This window comes from Podarcis melisellensis, assembly GCF_964234715.1.
Source record: "Podarcis melisellensis genome assembly, chromosome: 1".
Lineage (NCBI taxonomy): Eukaryota > Metazoa > Chordata > Lepidosauria > Squamata > Lacertidae > Podarcis > Podarcis melisellensis.
In genome coordinates, this window is record NC_138528.1 from 88879955 (window position 1) to 88899537 (window position 19583).

Below are 19583 nucleotides of genomic sequence, written 5' to 3' on the forward strand. Positions count from 1 at the left end.
GCACAGTGACATCTATTTACAGTGGTTATGAGTGATGAGCTGGAGTCCAAAGATCCATCTGCAGAGTATCATATTGAAGCCAGGCCTCCCTATGGAAGCAAGGAGAGAGGGAGAATTGTTCTTCAAGTAAGCACAGGGCTGAGACTTGGACAATCTGCAGGCCCAGACTCAGCCTTGCTCTGCTTGATTTTCTGCAGCAGCCAAGCAAGAGGATGATGACTAAAGCTGACATTAAAAAAGTGTAAACACACACTAGAGGAGGATGTCTAGTGCCTCAACGGGGCCAGCCTAATTATTTTCCAGTAATAGGCATTCCCTTAAATTACAAATTGTATTCCAAATAAGTATACAAAGCCCTCTCATTTCTTTCTCGAGTGTGTTCATGGCTTATTAGCAATGTAAAAGAGCTCTCTGGAGTACTCCTTGCTCTTTAAAAGAAAATGTAAGCAAATGTGAAATTCCAGAGGACAGAACTGCAAATAAAACACAGAGCAGCAGTATAGGAAAGTTGTAACTTTACACCTGAAAACTGGTCAAGGTAAAGGTACCCCTGCCCGTACGGGCCAGCCGTGTCCGACTCTAGGGTTGTGCGCCCATCTCACTTAAGAGGCCGGGGGCCAGCGCTGTCCGGAGACACTTCTGGGTCACGTGGCCAGCGTGACGAAGCTGCTCTGGCGAGCCAGCACCAGTGCAGCACACGGAAACGCCGTTTACCTTCCCGCTAGAAAGCGGTACCTATTTATCTACTTGCACTTAGGGGTGCTTTCGAACTGCTAGGTGGGCAGGAGCTGGGACCGCAGACGGGAGCTCACCCCGCCGCGGGGATTCGAACCGCCGACCATGCGATCGGCAAGCCCTAGGCGCTGAGGATTTACCCACAGCGCCACCCGCGTCCCACTAAAACTGGTAGATATATACTAATCTACTATATAAGACCCTATCTTTGAACTTGATGGTGTTCGCTGTGCTTCAGGAACCTCAGAAACAATCTGAGACTTGGAAAAACAGGAAGCCATTATTAGCTCATCAAGCTGAGGGTTGTCAACACTGACTGACAGGAGCTGTCCAGGGTTTCAGACAAGGGACTTCCCCAGCCCTGCCAGGAGATAACAGGGATTCTTCTCTGAAATGACCTGACAAAAGGCCTTCCTCTGTGCTTTACAAAGAACTTGTTTCATTTCTTTCTTTAGAGCAATCTAAAGCAGAAATTAAAAAATTACTGTTAAAAAGAAACATGAAAAGCAAGTTAATGCAAATCTTTTAAATGTAAATAAAACCAGCAATTTCAAAACAATTCCACATAATCAAATTATATATCAAAAATTCCATGCCTGGGTAGGCTTACCATAACAAAAAGGTTTTTTAGCGAATGCTGAAAACAGTATAGTAAAGGTACTTGCCTAATATTAATGTGTAGGGCATTCCAATGAGCAGGTGCTGTATATATTTATGTTCTAATGCATTTATCTGCCAACTGTAGAAAACACAAGATGTGTATTGACAAAGTGTCCTCTAGCCTACAGAGGTTTATGTCACAATAAATCTGCCTGTTTTTAAGTTGCCACAATATTTTTGAAAATAACAATAAAAATTAAAGGTAATGTTATATGCACACAAGCACTTTTTTTCATACTCATTCTTCTTTGGAACCCTTAGAGAAGATCCACTGGTCTTTTATGAATGCTGGTTTCATCGTTTAATAGTTTGACTACTTGGCTGATCAGTATCAAGTGTACAGCTTTTCTCATGTGTTTATGCTTTCTCTTAAAGTTTCTCTTGCTGCATTGCATACAGTAACTAAAATATGCAGTGTGATTATCTAGGTTGTGGGTGTCAGAGGGGGGAAAATGTCAGCTGCCTGTATTGTACTATATATGAAACTGAACAAAAGCCCTTTTTTTCTTTCTCAATCTGCCAGCCTGTCAATCTGCAGTAAAGAAATAACTAACCACCCACTCTCCTCCACCTCCTTCTTACACATTGTCTTTTTCTTAAAGGAATACATTGTTCAGTTTAAATTTACAAAAGTTGATCTATGTGGAAATGTGCAAGTTAAAGATCTATATGTCTATATGTTGGGTTGTTTACTGGTGCCCTTACACAGATGGTTGCAGGATCTAAGGAAGCCATTCAGTTTTGACAAAACATATGTCATGGTTTGTATTTAAAGGTCAGCGCCAACACTTTGAATTGCGCTCAGAAACATACTGGGAGCCAATGTAGATCTCTTAGGACCGGTGTTATATGATCTCGGCAGCCCCTCCCAAGTCACCTTTAAAGTTTCCAAGTCACCTTTAAAGTTAGCCCCATGTAGAGCACATTGCAGTAGTCTAAGCGGGAGGTAACCAAAGCATGTACCACCTTGGTGCAACCGTGTGCAGGCTCATAGGGTCTCAGCCGTTGTACCAGATGGAGCTGGTAGACAGCTGCCTTGGACACAGAATTGACCTGTGCCTCCATGGACAGCTGTGAGTCCAAAATGACTCCCAGGCTGCACACCTGGTCCTTCAGGGGCACAGTTACCCCATTCAGGACCAGAGAATCCTCCACACCTGCCTACCACTTGTCCCCCAAAAATAGTACTTCTGTCTTGTCAGGATTCAACCTCAATCCATTGACTGCCATTCCCCCCAACCACTTCCAGACATAGGACATTCACATTTCACTGGTTCTGATTTAAACAAGAGCTAGAGCTGGGTATCATCTGCATATTGGTGAACACCCAACCCAAACCCGCTGATGATCTCTCCTGGTGCTTTCATATAGATGTTAAAAAGCAGAATTGAGTCCAAAATGGGCTCTTCATATCACAATAGAATGATGCGGATAGGCTGTAAGTATGTATGTGTGTGTGTGTGTATATATATATATATATATTTGCTTTCGTAGATTTTCACGGGTACAGGAATGCAGGTTTTGGTGTCCTCGGGTGTCTTCCCGTGTAAAAGTTGGGGTGTCTAGGCGACGTTTCGACAAGGTCTCACTCGTCATCTTCAGGTTGGTGCTTTCGGCTTCTTGTTCCAGTAACAAGAAGCCGAAAGCACCAACCTGAAGATGACGAGTGAGACCTCGTCGAAACGTCGCCTAGACACCCCAACTTTTACACGGGAAGACACCCGAGGACACCAAAACCTGCATATATATATATATATATATATATATATATATATATATATATATGAATAAACAAACAAACAAATGCAAAGCTCTCAGTTGTCACAGATGCATCTCAAGCATGTTTTCCAAAGATACGAGGTTTTATTCAGGCTACTTTAAACAAAGTCAGGAAAATCTAGTGCATGAAACTGCCTCAGGTAGTATTTCACTTCAAGCAGGAGTGTTTGTACCAGCTGCCACTGTGCCCCTGGGTCTCTGTGAAGTGGGAGCATTGCTTAACTTGAAAGCTTTTCTCTTCCCCCCACTCTCCTTAAATACATATTTCCTTTCATTTCAGAAACTGCCTTCTGGGCTCACATTTGCAGTGACAACGCTGTGCTCAGAGGGAATGTGTAGCAGCCGATCGTCTCTAGTAAGAGTTGGCAGATGGGAAGGTAGCAGTATTCTTTTGCTTGACAGAAAAGGGAGTTTAAGTAAAGGAAAACAGATAAATGGTGGGGTCTGGAGAGGGAGGAATCGAAGGCATCCTCTTTTCTAAATTCTCTGAGTTTGCTAGGCATGTGAATAGCTGCCAGAACACAAGTGGGAGAACGCAATGAGATGAAGAAAAAGAAGCAGTTTAAAGCCCATATTTGTTATGCATACAGATGTACATAATTTCAGCAATGGAAAGCACACGTCCTCCATTTTGTTCACATGACAAATCTTCCCTTTGTCCTTTCAAGACTTAGAGGGCACCTCTGCCAAAAGGTTAGACAGGAACTATCTCAAGAACAGAATAGCAACATGAAACTCACCCATTTGAAGTACAGTACATTTCTGAACACACCCCAAGAATCAAGGGAACTGTAGTTTTCCTCAAAGGGCTCTAGATATTCACATCCTTATCAAACTGCAGTTCCCAAAACTCAGTGAGTGGTGTGTGTGATTTGACTGTGCTTTAAATGTATAGTGCTTTAAAGAGGCATCGCAGGGGGTCGATGACCCTTGGGACCCCACCCAACTCTGCAATTCTATGACTCTTAAGTCAAGTGCCACCTAGTATACTATTAGTTTTACTTTTACTCAGGGTGGACCTATTGAAAGTAATTACCATAACTAATGAAGGTTCATTCATTTCAATGGCTGTATTCTTCATAAAAGTGAGTACAACGCTATCGTGAGCCTATCCATAGAGAGGAGAACCTAGCTGTATCCAGTGCAAAACTGATTGGATAGTACAGTGGCACCTCGGGTTACAGATGCTTCAGGTTACAGACGCTTCAGGTTACAGACTCCGCTAACCCAGAAATATTACCTCGGGTTAAGATCTTTGCTTCAGGATGAGAACAGAAATTGTGCGGGGGTGGCAGCGGCAGCAGGAGGCCCCATTAGCTAAAGTGGTGCTTCAGGTTAAGAACAGCTGCAGGTTAAGAACTGACCTCCGGAACAAATTAAGTTCTTAACCCGAGGTACCACTGTACTGGTAATATCATGAACCACCCTGGCAGTTTTTCAATATTCAAAAAACAAATTGGGCCTTTATTTTTCAAAAAAAGAAGGCAGGGGTGAATATATGTTTAATTGAATTAAGCATTCAGTGCTTTAAAACATTGTACAGCAAAGGTCCACAATCTTCCTGAGTGACAGGAACTGCAGCATTGTGAAGACACAACACTCAGCAGCCTTAACAAAATACAGTTCTCAGGATTCTTGGTGCGGGGGGGGGGGCGTTAAAGTGATAGGAGTGCTTTAAGTGGATTTGAGCTGGACCTTCAGCGAAATGTTGCAGCATGGAATGCTCCTGTTCTGTGCTCCACACAACCATGCCTTTTTCCAGGACAATTGTCCTATCTCACCCCTCTAACAGTCAGCATTTTAACTGAGCATGCACAGTCCTCATTGGACTAGTTTGGATTTCTCACCACCACCCATTTAAAGCCCCCCTCCCATCTTTTGTACATCTGCAAATATTTGTGTTCCCCCAATCCTGCGGATCTCTTCCTCTTGTGCATGAATCATGCCTGTTCAGCTACCTAAGGATTGGCGTTCAGAGAATTGAGTTTGCTGATTGTTTATGATGGTCTTGTCAATATACCATGTGTACACTTCTTTCTCAAAGAATCAATCAGCAGCCTTTAATAACTGTTCTCTGAGTTGATAGTTTGTCTCCTGCGAGCTTAATGGTATAATGTTAATATTTAACCTGAAAGATAATTTATGTATTCAATACCAGGATATTACCAATGTCAGAAGCACATAAACCTCTGCATCATCTTTCTCTACAATTATGTTGCCCAGTATATCTTCCTGAACTCCTTTGGGTGGAAGGGTGGTATTTACATTTAGCAAACAAATAAATTAGCCACATTTATCTGTACCATCTGAAATCTCAATGCATCTGTCTATATGTAGACCTTCCTTATGGAGGAAACTCCATTGCTGAGTAGAGTAGCTGCTCATCCTTTTCTATCATGACTAAGTTCATGAAACTGGTTGGATACAGAGGAGTGGTGAGAGGCATCAGCTGGGGAATCCCGAAGGGAAATCCCAAGGGAAGAAGGCTCAGAGCCAGGAGATTGGAGGTGGGACAAATATATGTGATCAGAGGGAGAAGAGGGAGCAGACTGGGAGGAGAAGGTGTTGGAAACTGAAGAGGTAACAGGGTTTAGTGAGCAGGAAGAGACTGTGGTAGAGAGCAGTCCAGAAGCAGAAGTGGAGGCTGGAGAAGAGCGGGGCCGAGAGGCAGCAATGAGTCAGGCTGCTGAAGAAGCCAGGGAGTCTCCTGCTCCTGCTCCGACCAGCTCCCCTGCCCCCTGGTCTTCCAGAACCTGAAGAGGTATGAAGAGGGTGGAGCAAAGACAGACAAGATGAAGGAGCCTCCAACTGCTTGGGAAGGAACTGGGGAGGAGGAGACTTAGAGAACTGTGGAAAGGTGGTGTAATGGTTAAGAGCGGTAGACTCGTAATCTGGTGAACCGGGTTTGCGTCTCCGCTCTCCACATGCAGCTGCAGTAAAGTTTTTTTATTTATTTATTTTTGTTATATCCCACCTTTCCTCCAAGGAGCACAAGGTGGTGTACATGGCTCTCTCCCTCTCCATATTATCCTCACAACAATGCTGGGAAGTAGTTTAGGCTGGGAGATAGTGACTGGCCCAAGGATACCCAGTGAACAGCATGGCTGAGTGGGCATTTGAACCCTGGTCTCCCAGGTCCCAGTCTAGGACCCTAACCACTATATCACACTGGCTCCCTACAGATACATTAGAAAGGATGTAAAGCTGGAATCCTAATCATGTATACTCAGAAGTCCTATGGAATTCTGTGGTGCTTACACACAGGAAAGTGAGGCTCAGATTGCAGCCTTAGTAAATTAATAAGCAAATAGTTAAGGTGAGCCATTTTGACTGTCATGTGAAGGGAATTATTTTTTTAATGCGAAAAAATAAAATTCAGTCAGATTTTACTCTTTACATCTGACCAGAAACCCAATCAGTTAGTAACATTCTAACATGCTCTTCCTGGGAGGCGTGCCATGCGTCTGAGGGTGTATGGTGCGCATCCCGAGGGGCATGGCGCGTGTCCCGGGGGGTGCCGCCAATAGGAGAGGAGCATTTTGTGTCGTCCCCCCTTTTGGAATGGTACCTGGGGCAGACCACCGCCCCGCCCCCCGCCTTGGAACACCCCTGCATACTCATAATCCAAAAAAATGGATTGAAAAATCCAGCCGTTGAAGAAAGGCTCTCTGCTCATGCCAGCATTCTCTTCTATATTTCATATGTTCTAAGGCAAGCATTCAAAGTAAATGCTGGAGCTGAGCTCTGGCTCATATTAACCTCTGAATGCCGTCCATTTCAATCAGAAACATGCACATCTCTAGCAAATGCATCATGACTAAGAGATGCAAAGAAACCGAATCGTATTTGCATGTAAAGATAGGACTGTAATCTCATTTGCTGGTTCTGTTCTCCAGCACTATTAAGATAAAACGGCATAATCTCTGGCTCCACTTCTCCCTTCGCTAGCCGCATCCATCTCTTTCTGAGCTATCCATAAATTAATTCTCTTCTGACTCCTTCTTTTCTTTATTGCAGCAATGAAATCATGCACACATGTGTCATGCCTCCAGACAGCCAGAATATGAATTTAAAAAACCAATAGATGGCTCTTCATCAAAACCATTGCACAGACAGGCTAGAAAGGCATCAGCTTTGTATTAGACAACTTGTAGGGGCTCTATTTTCAAGGATACTGCTTTACAACAGAAAACTAGGCCATAGATTAATCTATGGGTATATTAGTACCACAGATTTAAAACAGTTTAATATAGTAATATATAGGAAGCATGCTCATTCCATTGGTCATGTAGCTTAGTATGCTCAACACTGACTGACTGGGAGAGGCTCTCCATTGTTTCAGGCAGGAGGAGTTGAATCTGGAAACTTCTGCAAGCAAAGAATGAGCCTTCCTACTGAGCTATGGCCCTTTTGCTCTACTCTGCCTTCTCCTCAGGAAATATTATAAGTGGGGTAAAAAGGTAAAGGACCCCTGACAGTTAAGTCTAGTCACAAACGACTCTGGGTTTGTGGCGCTCATCTCACTTTACTGGCCGAGGGAGCCGGCATACAGCTCATGCGGCCAGCATGACTAAGCTGCTTCTGGCAAAACCAGAGCAGCGCACGGAAACGGCGTTTACCTTCCCGCCGCAGCAGTACCTATTTATCTACTTTCACTTTGACGTGCTTTCGAACTGCTAGGTTGGCAGGAGCAGGGACCAAGCAACGGGAGCTCACCCCATCACGGGGATTCGAAGCACTGACCTGATCGGAAAGCCCAAGGCTCAGTGGTTTACACCACAGTGCCAATGAGTGGGGCAGAGATCACTAACAAACATTTTCAGAGATTTCAGTTTCATAAACATACATTTTGCATGTGAGTCAATTGATTTTTTTAAGGGAGTTTGGATTAGGAAGTGGGTTCAATTATTTCTTCCAATAAAAGCCAGAAATTCATCACTGATGCATTCTTCCTGCTGGTGAAAGTCAGGCGGTTTGTTGTGTCAGTCTCCTACTTTGTTTTTTTTTATATATAATATTTTATTGAGTTTTTTTCATACAAATGCATATTTAACAAACAGAATAAGTTTCATAACATCCTTTCATTCTATTGTGGACTCCCTCACGTCTCCCGCTTCCACTTTCATCATTACAAACAGATTTTTCCAAGCAAATTATCATCTTGTTTATGATCTTAAATCCAATATTTAGGTTAAACTCAGATATGAAATTGTAATTTAATGGTAGATATTTCTACTCTGACTTCCTTGTTAAGATTCAACCAAATTACAATACTTTTGTAAATAAATCTTGAATTTCTTCCAGTCTTCTTCAACCCTCTCCTCTCCCAGGTCACGGATTCTGCCCGTCATCTCAGCTAATTGCATATAGTCCATCAGCTGCATCTGCCATTCTTCCAGTGTGGGTAGATCTTGGGTTTTCCAGTTCTTAGCAATAAATATCCTTGCCGCCGTTGTAGCATACATAAAAAATGTTCTGTCCTTCTTTAACACGTTCTGGCCGACCATGCCCAGAAGGAAGGCCTCTGGTTTCTTGGTGAAGGTATACTTAAACACCTTTTTTAACTCATTATATATCATTTCCCAGAAGGCCTTCACTCTAGGACAGGTCCACCAGAGGTGAAAGAATGTTCCTTCATTTTCCTTACACTTCCAACATTTATTATCAGACGAATGGTATATTTTAGCCAATTTCACTGGGGTCATGTACCATCTATATATCATTTTCATTACATTTTCCTTCAGAGCATTACATGCTGTGAAGTTCAGCCCAGTGGTCCATAACCTTTCCCAGTCCTCAAACATAATGTTATGCCCAATATCCTGGGCCCACTTTATCATAGCCGATTTAACCATTTCGTCTTGTGTGTTCCATTTCAGCAGCAAGTTATACATTTTTGAAAGTACCTTGGTCTTAGGTTCTAACAATTCTGTTTCCAATTTCGATTTCTCCACCTGGAATCCTAACTTTTTATCATTCTTAAACACTTCTTTGATCTGAGCATAGTGTAACCAGTCTCGCACTTTATCTTTCATTTTCTCTAAACTCTGCAGTTTCCAATTGTCTCCGTCTCTTTCTAGTATTTCCCAATATTTTGGCCAATTGGCCTCCATATTAGGTCTTTTTCGGGCCTTAGCCTCCAAGGGTGACAGCCACCTCGGTGTTTTGTTCTCTAATAAGTCTTTGTATCTTGTCCAGACATTAAATATTGCTTTTCTGACAATATGGTTCTTAAAGACCTTGTTAATCTTAACCTTATCATACCATAAGTATGCATGCCATCCAAATGCATTGTTAAAACCTTCCAAATCCAGCACGTCCGTGTCCTCAAGAAGTAGCCAATCTTTTAGCCAGCAGAAAGCTGCGGCTTCATAGTACAACTTTAAGTCTGGCAGGGCAAAGCCCCCTCTTTCTTTTGCGTCCGTTAGTATCTTAAACTTAATTCTGGGTTTTTTGCCCTGCCAGACAAACAGTCTCCTACTTTGAATCAGCTCAGGAAAATTGTCACTTTTGGATGCATTGGAGAGATAAAATTAAGGGAAAGGACTGTGCAGCTCTCTCACAAGTGCTTCTCTCAATGGATTTTCTCTGTAGTTATGTCCTACCCTAATGGAATTCAGAATTTGACCCTGGGAAGTGACAGTGATTACAGGCTGAATCCAGTGCCAAAGGGAGGGATTAGTCTTTCCCTTAGTATTTCAGACAGAGGACCTGACTGATTGCTTTTCAAAGCTGAAAGATAACCAGCCCTAGTTCATTGTGTTTGGAAATTAAAATGGAAGGTTTGGGAGTGACTGATGAGTTACAGGCAGCCATTTTGCATTTGGAATGAATGGAAAAGGTGACCAGCAGATGACAGATGATGTATGAGGTAAACACAAATGTCAGAAAGAACATAAAATGATAACGTCTTTTGGGGAACTGTCCCAAATTTATCTATCTATCTGCCAATCTATTTAACTATCTTTCATTCCATCTATCTATCCATGACAATAGATAAATTAAACATTGGGTATGGGGTATAAGTACAGTAGTACCTCGGGTTAAGTACTTAATTCATTCCGGAGGTCCATTCTTAACTTGAAACTGTTCTTAACCTGAAGCACCACTTTAGCTAATGGGGCCTCCTGCTGCTGCCACGCCGCCGGAGCACGATTTCTGTTCTCATCCTGAAGCAAAGTTCTTAACCTGAAGCACTATTTCTGGGTTAGCGGAGTCTGTAGCCTGAAGCATATGTAACCTGAGATACAACTGTACTACTATACGCACTGATATTTTATGTAATATTGATCTGTGAAGAGTTTTTTTGTTCTCTTCTGGATTTTGTGATATATTTTTAAATGATAAATAAAATGTCTTTATTTTTATTTTTAAAAATCCAGTGGTTTCTCTGCAAGATGGCATTCGGCAGGCACTCTGGTACTACAAACTTGCTGAAGGTGCGTTGCTGCAAGAAGTGAATGGAATCTTGGAGTGCTTCCACACTGTCACTGTTTTTTCAGGTGGGATTCAGTCACACCTGGCAAATTCAAGTTATTAACGTCAATTGGACGGCCCTGCACAACAAATCTGCTTCACCAAAAGACTGGACATTTTGAGATAGGAAGACTAAAGGGGAAATGCACTGGAAAGTGTGACGTAACACTTGCTGTGGTGCAACATCATTTAATCTCCCTGCAAACAAAACAGGATGAATACTCAATAAGCAGGTCATCTGGAAATGCCCAATCAGATTAAAGCACAGAAGTGTTGGTGATAGAGCCAGTAGTTGTTAAACAAAGAAAAGGAAGGGATGCAAAACAAGTTAGGGTAAATAGCTCCCTGTGAACATTTTTTTAGCTAATATATTTTCCAAAAGGAGTTCTGAGGATTTACAGACAGATTCTGATTGGTCTCATTTTAGGGTAGCTGGTGCACAATTTTCCAGCACTGCTGACAGGGCATTCAGGCTTCCTCCATGACCGCCTGCTTCTCTCAGAGGGCTTCTTAAGGTGATCATGCAGCGTGTGAAATGTCACAAAACCAGGAGCTGTACCATTCAGCCAACCTCATAAAAACCTCCACAGTGCTGCAGCACAACTGTACTCAGGTTTAGGGTTTGAAGTGGAAGGGTTTAAACCAGGGGTGGGGAACCTGTGGCCCTCCAGGTGTTGCTGGGCTCCAGCTCCCATCTGCCCCAGCCAGCAATTCTGGTTTCAATTCTTTCTCTTACACTGCACTGTTCAAGCTGAGGGCTACAATTCTCCACCAGTTCTAACCATAACTTTAGGTCCCTGTGGGCCCCTAGCTTGTGCCCACGTATAAAAAATTCCATTTTTGACCCAAGGGTCTATTCCACTTGGCTGCATGAATACCATTAACCTTATGAGACAATACCTCAGAAAAGCATCCTCACCCCCAAAGCACGGGGGGGGGGGCGAGGTGTAGGCCTAAGAGACGCTTCTTTCCACAGTATACTGAATCCACCAGTGTTTGCCATGGTGTGGAGAGGGAAATTTCCTCACACATAATGGGCACGCCAATAGGGAGATGCATGTGATTGTTTTCTTATGCACAGCTGCCACAGGCTATTTGGGAAAGGATGCTTCCTCCTCCCTCAGGAAACAAGTGTCAGAACACAGAACACAGACTCAGATTGCCGTGAGAAATGTGTATGAGATCAATACCATGTGAGGGTCAGGACTGCTGCTGATGGTGTTACAATGACTCATAACAGCATGGTGAACTGCAGATGGCAAGCGGCGCAGCACATTGGGGACTGTAATACCCATGGCTTGCATCACAAGTGACCTGTATTCAGGAAACATTACAGGTCCTCGCTCTTGTCTGTTTATATACATTATTCCTGGGAAGGGTTGAGCGAAAGGGTCTTTTCTTTAATTCTTTACTGGCGTTTATTACAACTGCCACTTTACTAGATGGGCTCCTGTGGTGGCAAATGGTACATCTACAAATTAAACATATTTATGTGCTCCAACGTAGTTTTATTTCTGATTTTTATGGGCATTAATTCATTCTCTGAAAACCAGCTGGAATGAGAAACAGGAATAAGGAGCTTCTTAATTTAGACTCGGGGCTGTTTTTCTTCTAATACTTAACGCATAATACTCAAAACAACAGCTTTATTATACACGCTACATTTCAAGAAGGCCTATGGAATCAAATAAAACATAAGCCGGGGGTGGAAGAGGAATGCCATCTTAGAAGGAAAAAGACAGCTAAGCTTATGCTGCCAAGGCAGGAATTTGCAGTGGGTTCTACACTGCTGAGACATAATGAAATGTATACTCTATTTGAAGTATGTGACTTCCCCTAAACTGTAGTTTGTTAAGGTGTAGGGAGCTGTAGCTCTGTGAGGGGGGTAGGCTATGGTTCCCAATATTTTCTCCTATGTACTTTAAATGTATGGTGTGTTCACAGCCTAAACAGTGCTGCAGATCAGTTGCCTAATCCCTGAAGGCAGATGTGCAACTGCAGGGTACTATATATGAACTGCGGGAAGCTGACACACTTACTAATTCAGTAGGTTTGCCAGCCATTGCATTGCATTTCTGATTTTAAAACCTTTCTGCACTCTCCTGGAGTGCCACCACCAGTCAGTGTAGACAATACTAAATGGACCAGGTGTCTGACAGCTTTCTATGTTCCCATGTTCGGACCCTTGTGATATGTGGTCAGGCATCACAAGGATCATTGAGCTTTCTGACAAATAGGAATGCATGATGTGTTGACATGTCTTAAATAGCATGCTAGAGTTTGTGACTTGCTATTCATAAGCAAATGAAACTTGTCGCCTAGCTATTGTTTTACACTACAACCTCCCTACACAAAGCATCTCCATGTATGAAAAATAAGCATTTACCATATTATGTGAATGGCAGGACAAATTTCTCTTCATATTTTGTGTACCATGTTCTGGCTTCGTGCTAGCAATGACCCTGAACTCTTCCATCAAACAGCCAATGCATTACAGCAGCTGCTCAATCTATAGATTTGTCGGTTTTCAAACATCAAGGTTTGGCACAGGTGGTTTTTATTCCTTAGTAAATAGGGAAGGTGGGAAGAAAAGAACCATGTGGGGAGGTGTTTGGGGGTACGTTCAAAAAATAGAACAAATAAATGTCTCCATAAAGAGCACCAAGTGCTTAACAGTGAAAACTATTCCAAATAAACAAATGGAGTTCACTATCCAAAAAGGGACTCATGCAGCCAGAGTTTTCATACATCATCATTCATAAGAGCCAACACTTTAATTAATGTGGCAGCAGTCAACAAAGCCTTATGCAGAATAGTGCAGACAGAAGAGCAGGCATAATCCTACATGGACTTCGCTTTCAATTTATAGATTTTTTTCACCCCACTAAATGACTAGCTTAGAGCATGTCCTCTAGCACCACCTAGCAGACTGACTGAAAAAGTTACGCCAGTCTGAACAAAAATCAGTACAGTACCGTTAAGAAGCACTGTTAGATTTAACATATCACAGTTTGTTTATGTACATCTATGGTACAGCTGCATTTGGAAGACTGTGCATAGTTTATTTATTTCATTTCAGTGATTACCTCACTTTTCCATCCAAATGGAAGTCCAAAGCAGCTGGCAACAGCAAATAATATCAAACTGCAATCCAACAGTATGAAATAACCTATAAAGTTTAAAATCAGTACCTATGTTTTTATCAGCCCATCTAAAAAGAGAGCTTAAAAAAAGTGATACTGCTGGGGGTTGTATCAAACCTCAGGACAGAACTTTGATACATGTTTGGAGGTAATCTGAGAGTGTTGTGTTTAAGGTGTTAACTATGAAATTACATTATTGTATCAATACACACTGTGTGGAAGCAAAAAAAAGGGATTTGTGACACAAAACAAACACAAAGCTTTAGTAATAACTTTAGAAGCAATCTGAAAGTTAACACAGCATGGAACATAGTGGCCAAGTAATCTCTCCAAAGGGTGCCATACTTAGCAAACCAGCTATAGCTGGAAATACAATACATTAATTTTTTATTTGCAAATTTAACTAAGTGAGGGAGGGAAAATATTAAGGGACTATAAACCCCTTTTTTGAAAGAAAAATAAATAATATATGAAAAATTTCTTAAAATCCACCAACGGCTCATATTAAGGATACAATAACCACCACCAATACATCCATCTGAATTTAAACATTGATACAGTGGTATCTCAGGTTAAGAACTTAATTTGTTCTGGAGGTCCGTTCTTAACCTGAAACTGTTCTTAATCTGAGGTACCACTTCAGCTAATGAGGCCTCCCGCTGCAGCCGCGCGATTTCTGTTCTCATCCTGAAGCAAAGTTCTTAACCCGAGGTACTATTTCTGGGTTAGCTGAGTCTGTAACCTGAAGAGTCTGTAACCAGAGGCACCACTGTACATGGGGAGTCAATATGATGCCCTACAGATGTTTTTGCACTCCAACTCCCATCAGCCCCAGCCAGCATGGTAAATGGTAAGGGATGATGGGAGTTGCAGGCCAACAATAGCAGGTGGTTACCACATTAGCTACTTCTGGTTTAATATAAGCCCTCCAGTTGTTTATATGGGTATCCACATGAAACAGATGTCTATGAGTATGTTCCAATATAGCTAGGATGGTCCTCAAGGCATTGTGTCATAGACGATGGGTGTTTATCCTTCCAGGCTCAAAGTGCAAGTCTCGTAATGACCATAAAAGGCTAGCATGATCCACGTTAGAGAAATCATAAACTCTATCACAGAAGAGAGGACGAGATGGTTGGGCAGTGTTCTCGAAGCTACGAACATGAGTTTGACCAAGCTGTGGGAGGCAGAGGAAGACATGAATGCCTGGCGTGCTCTGGTCCATGGGGGTCACAAAGAGTCAGACACGACAAATCATAGAAGAGTGCATACAATTTGTAAACAATTTAATATATATTTATTCTAAAAGAAGATCTACAAAAGAGTGGGTGAGAGAGAGGTGGGTATATTTTGCTGCTCTTGTGCTGTGTGTATCACACCAACAGGTTTTTTGTTTCATTTTCACGGCTAATATTATACAACGGAAGTTTGCAAATCAGTGTAGCTTTCCCAGACATTAGCGCGCTTCATAGCTCTCTCCAAAAACCAGTGCATTCCTGGGGAGGAAAGTTAGTTGTAACACACTCGGCCACATCATCATGGCAACAGAAGCACAAGCTCCAAGAAAATTGCATGGCCCAAGAAATAACAAGCGTGCATTTGTTGTGCAAAAGAAAAGGGGGGGGGAGAAGCCCCCAACAACGACCCTCTTGACTGCGATTAAGGGAACGTAATTGCGATTATTTTGCGAGGCGAGCAGCCTTTATCACCCCCGCCTACCCGCCACACACATATACACACTTCCTTTTAAAAACCTTAACCCCCTAACAAGGCGGTGCATCAAAGCAGAAGGGCTTGAGAGAGGCGGGGGCCCCTTCTCGCAGAATGCCTCTCCTGTGAGAGATCTCTTCCAGCCCTGCCATGATCAATGGCTGCTCTGTTCCTCCGAGGCTCCTGGCGGGCTGCGCAGCTGTCCGCGGTAGTAGGCGAGGGCAGCAGGCATGGCAAGCCAGCTCGGCAGCTGCCCCGTCTGCGCCTTTCTCTGGGGCGGCAGCGCGAAGCCAAACGCTACCTATATGCCTGCAGCTTGGCAGAAACGAGAGGGGTCGGGGCGGGGGGGCTATGAGTCAGGCAGGCCCTCCTCTCCAAGAGCTGCAGGGAGGAGATAAGCAGCGCAGCCCTGCTCGCAAAGGAGGAGCTGGCTCGTGGGTAACTGGCCCGAGCAACGCACCCTTCCGAAGGAAGGGCGGCCTCCAATGATTTGCACATATATATTACTTCGAGGGCACCCCCTTTCTTTTCTCCCCCCGTTTCATTTCATGTGTTTACATTTCAGTTTGCATTTGCAAACTCCCCGTATTTGCATTTCAGCTTTGCTCAATAAACCTCTTCGTGTTGGCTGCCTTGTGGGATATATTATATGCGTCTTCCTCCCCGCTCCATCCTCCTGGACAGGAAAACGGGCTAAGGCACAATCGAGAACCACAAGAAGAAGACACGGGAAAGGTCCAATTATAGCCCGCAATTCCTTTTGCAACAGCAGGGGTTCCTCGTTGCCAAGGCAACCCGGAACTCCCGCCGGCTATTTTCTCTTGCTAAGCTTGAGCACGCCGCTTTCTCAGCAGCTGACTTTCTTTACGGCACCCACGTGCGTTTTCCCTTTCCGGTATATTAATTCAAGCTGCTGCTGCTGCGGGGGGAGTGTGGGTAGGTAGAAATGAGTTGGGATTTAACACCGCGTTGCCACCGTATTGGCCCTTTCTGCTGGTAGGAGATCAGGTCCTTAGCGCGTGCCCATTTCCAGTGCTTAAAAACGGTAGGGGAGCGTTGTAGTTTTTTGATGCCTTTATTCGCGTTTAATTGTGTTTCAGAATTGCCTCTGTAAATGGAAGGGGTACAAAACAGAACGAAGCATGGATACAAGCAGTTGCAGTTAGATGCAAAATTAGTTAAAATTAGAGGGGTTCTTTCAGCCTCCCCCCCCCCCCGGCTAAATTCTGCGATCTGCAATTAGTATAGGTTGACTTGTTATCTTGCTGCATGACCTGCTATTTTGGCAAATTAGTGTTTAGGGTGGCATCTGTTTTATGCTATGTCTGGTACGCTATAAAAAGCATGACATTTATAGTTACACTGCAAGGACATAATACTGGCCTTGTAGGCAAGGCTTTTTTTCAGCTGGAACTCACCAGAACTCAGTTCCGGCACCATTCAGATGGGCACCATTGCCATTTTAAGAGAACAAGGGAAGTATTAATTACAAGTTCCAGCACCTCTTTTTCTAGAAAAAAAATAGCACTGCTTGTAAGCATGTATTATTGTCACTTAGGTTGCTTCCAGATGACCAGTCGTGGGCATTCAAAATGATTTGTTTGCAGGTGTTTCCACAGTGTCACATTATTCTAACTTCCTGTCACTTCCCTTATTGCAAAAAGTCTGAGTGGGGTGGGGTAGGGTGGTGAGTAGTGCAATAGTGCCAGATTGACAAACACTGTAACCCAAATTTGTATGTGATTGAATCCCACCCCCCAAAACAGAAGCAGTCCAGAAGCACCCTTAACATATTATGCATATGTCATAGCTGTCTCTCTGTCATTTTTATCTTCATAAGAACCCTGCATGGTAGATTAGGCTGAGATATAATCACTAACCCAAAGTAAACCAGTGAGCTGAATAGAGATTTGAACCTGGGTCTCGCAAGTCCTAGCTTGATATCCACTCTCTTTATATCTACTGCCTGAGACTAACTAGCAACAAAGTATTTAGTTATATACACTACGCCAGAACATCTGGGACCAAGAAGATAAATACTAATGCTGATTTTTGTGAGTGCTCACATCCCTACCTGTGAAATGGGAACTCGGATTTCAGGACAAAAAGTTAACCTTGGAAAATGTATTTAGCATCCAAACACTCGGTTTTGTGTTCTGGGCTCCAGCTTTGCCCTGTTCACAATTTACTGGACAAGTTTTATTTCACCTTTACCACCTTTAAAATGGCTTTTTGGTTTGCAGCAGAAAATTCTGGGATCAAAGGAGTGGTTTCGAACCCAAACTCTGCCTTGTACTCAGCTTCCTGAGCAAGTTACTCTGTCCTTTCTGATTAGCCAGGCTCCCACTGCCACCATTTTGTGATTAACCAGTCATGGTTCCCCCCAAAGATTCCTGGGAACTGTCTGAGTGTTGTTAGGAGACCCCATTACCCTCACAATTCTCAGAGGCATTGACTGTTAAACCACTCGGGGAACTGTAGCTCTGTGAGGGGAATAGGGGTGTGCTAACAACTCTTAGCTCCCCTAAGAAACTATACTTCCCAGCACTATTTGGGAGGGAAAAGCCAAGACCGTTTAAAGTGGCATGATACTGTTTTAAATGTATAGCGTAGATGGAGCTTATGTGTAAGTATGATAATTCATCACTTGTCTTGAAATTGAACAGGCTAGCAGCTGAATATGGCTGTTCGGTTCCTTTGGAAGACAGTGGCCATGGTGGAGAGGCACAGGACTGGTTTCCTGGCAGTTTCCTGTGCTGGACTCTTTGGTGCTAACCTGACTTTTCACATCTTTCCTGGGGAGACATTCAGACCATTGTATCAGGCTTGGGCCAAGGGGAAACCAATGGAGCTCTCGGGAAAATTACAGATCCTGTTCCATGACATCATCAGCGACGTCGGAGTAAAAACAGCAAATCGTTACCAAGCTTTTGTGGCCTACAGCTTCCACCCGGTGAGTGCTGGGCTTCCATGGTTGCCTGCAGGCTGTGTCGTGGGCATTCCTGCCCATTTCAGTGGTGCAGCCAGTGATGATAACAGGACTGCCAGCCACGTTGTCATGATTGAAGGCAAAGAAGTGGACTGGGACAGCACAGAAGGCCTGGCCTTGAAGGAAGCCCTGACCCTTTCTCCGGAGGCTCAGAAGTTTGCCATTGCAAGAGAGCTCATGTACTTGCAAAGCAACGGACCCTTCATATGTGCTGCTGTTGCCCCCGTTTGTTTAGCTGGGACTTGGATTTCTGGGGTAGCCATAAAGCAGCTCCTGGGCTTGTATTCGGGTCCAGTGCTCTTACGAGGCCTTTACAACGTGGCTGTAATGGCGATTGGATTTGTGGGCTATTGTCTCTCGTACGACGCTGTAAGCCAGGCAATGGATTACAGGACAGACAGAAATACAGCCACCATTTCCACCAGCTTTGCTAGAGGTGGAGTGGAGTTCTATAATAAAATTCTGTCCCAGAACAAGATTTTCCGCACGCTCATGGGCAAGCGAGGAGAGCGGATATATGCCCCAAGTGGCAATCTTTTCCCAAGATACTGGTTCAGATTAAAGCACGCATCATACACTTCCAGAAGAGACTTGATTATCAATATTTTAAGCATGCCCCAGGCATAGGAGTAGAGGCACTGTTGAATTTTGAGCTTGTAGGTTATATATTCTCTTTGGAACACTGCAGTCTGGTTTCACTTTTCATATGATTTCATTAGCATTTCCATTATTATTATTTGGTGGGCGGGGAGGAGAAGGGGCTTGATTTTATTTTTCCTCCCTGTCCTGGATGCACTGGTTGTCTTTAAAAATTAAAGCCTCGCTTCAAAGGTTCTGTGTCCTACATGCCTCTAAATTCCTTCTTAAAACTCTGAGGGAGTGTTACTTGCCAAGCACTGAGCTGGAAGAGCTAGCATTTTCTTTATTTTGCATATTATTTTGAATGAACATAAAATGCAGAGGGCAGCATGATGTGCTCTTGTTAATGTAAAGTGCGGGTGGTGTGCAGAGCTGTGGGCAGGTGCAGAACTGCCATGTAACTTGGTATCTTTAGGAACATCTAAAGAAAAGATGGAGGAAGCAAGTCTCTA

General features: G+C 43.4%; 1 protein-coding gene across 1 annotated transcript; it reads left to right on the plus strand.

Annotated features, from left to right (window-relative positions):
• The first annotated feature begins 17963 nt into the window (after positions 1 to 17963).
• On the plus strand, positions 17964 to 19325 carry TMEM177 (transmembrane protein 177). Its single transcript, XM_081924252.1, has one exon. It carries the CDS (start codon positions 18184 to 18186, stop codon positions 19117 to 19119), a length of 936 nt encoding a protein of 311 aa, XP_081780378.1. The 5' UTR covers positions 17964 to 18183; the 3' UTR covers positions 19120 to 19325.
• Positions 19326 to 19583: the final 258 nt, after the last annotated feature.

Coding starts and splice junctions, on each gene's coding strand:
- TMEM177 (XM_081924252.1), top strand. CDS start 18,184: ATGGCTGTTCGGTTCCTTTGGAAGACAGTGGCCATGGTGGAGAGGCAC.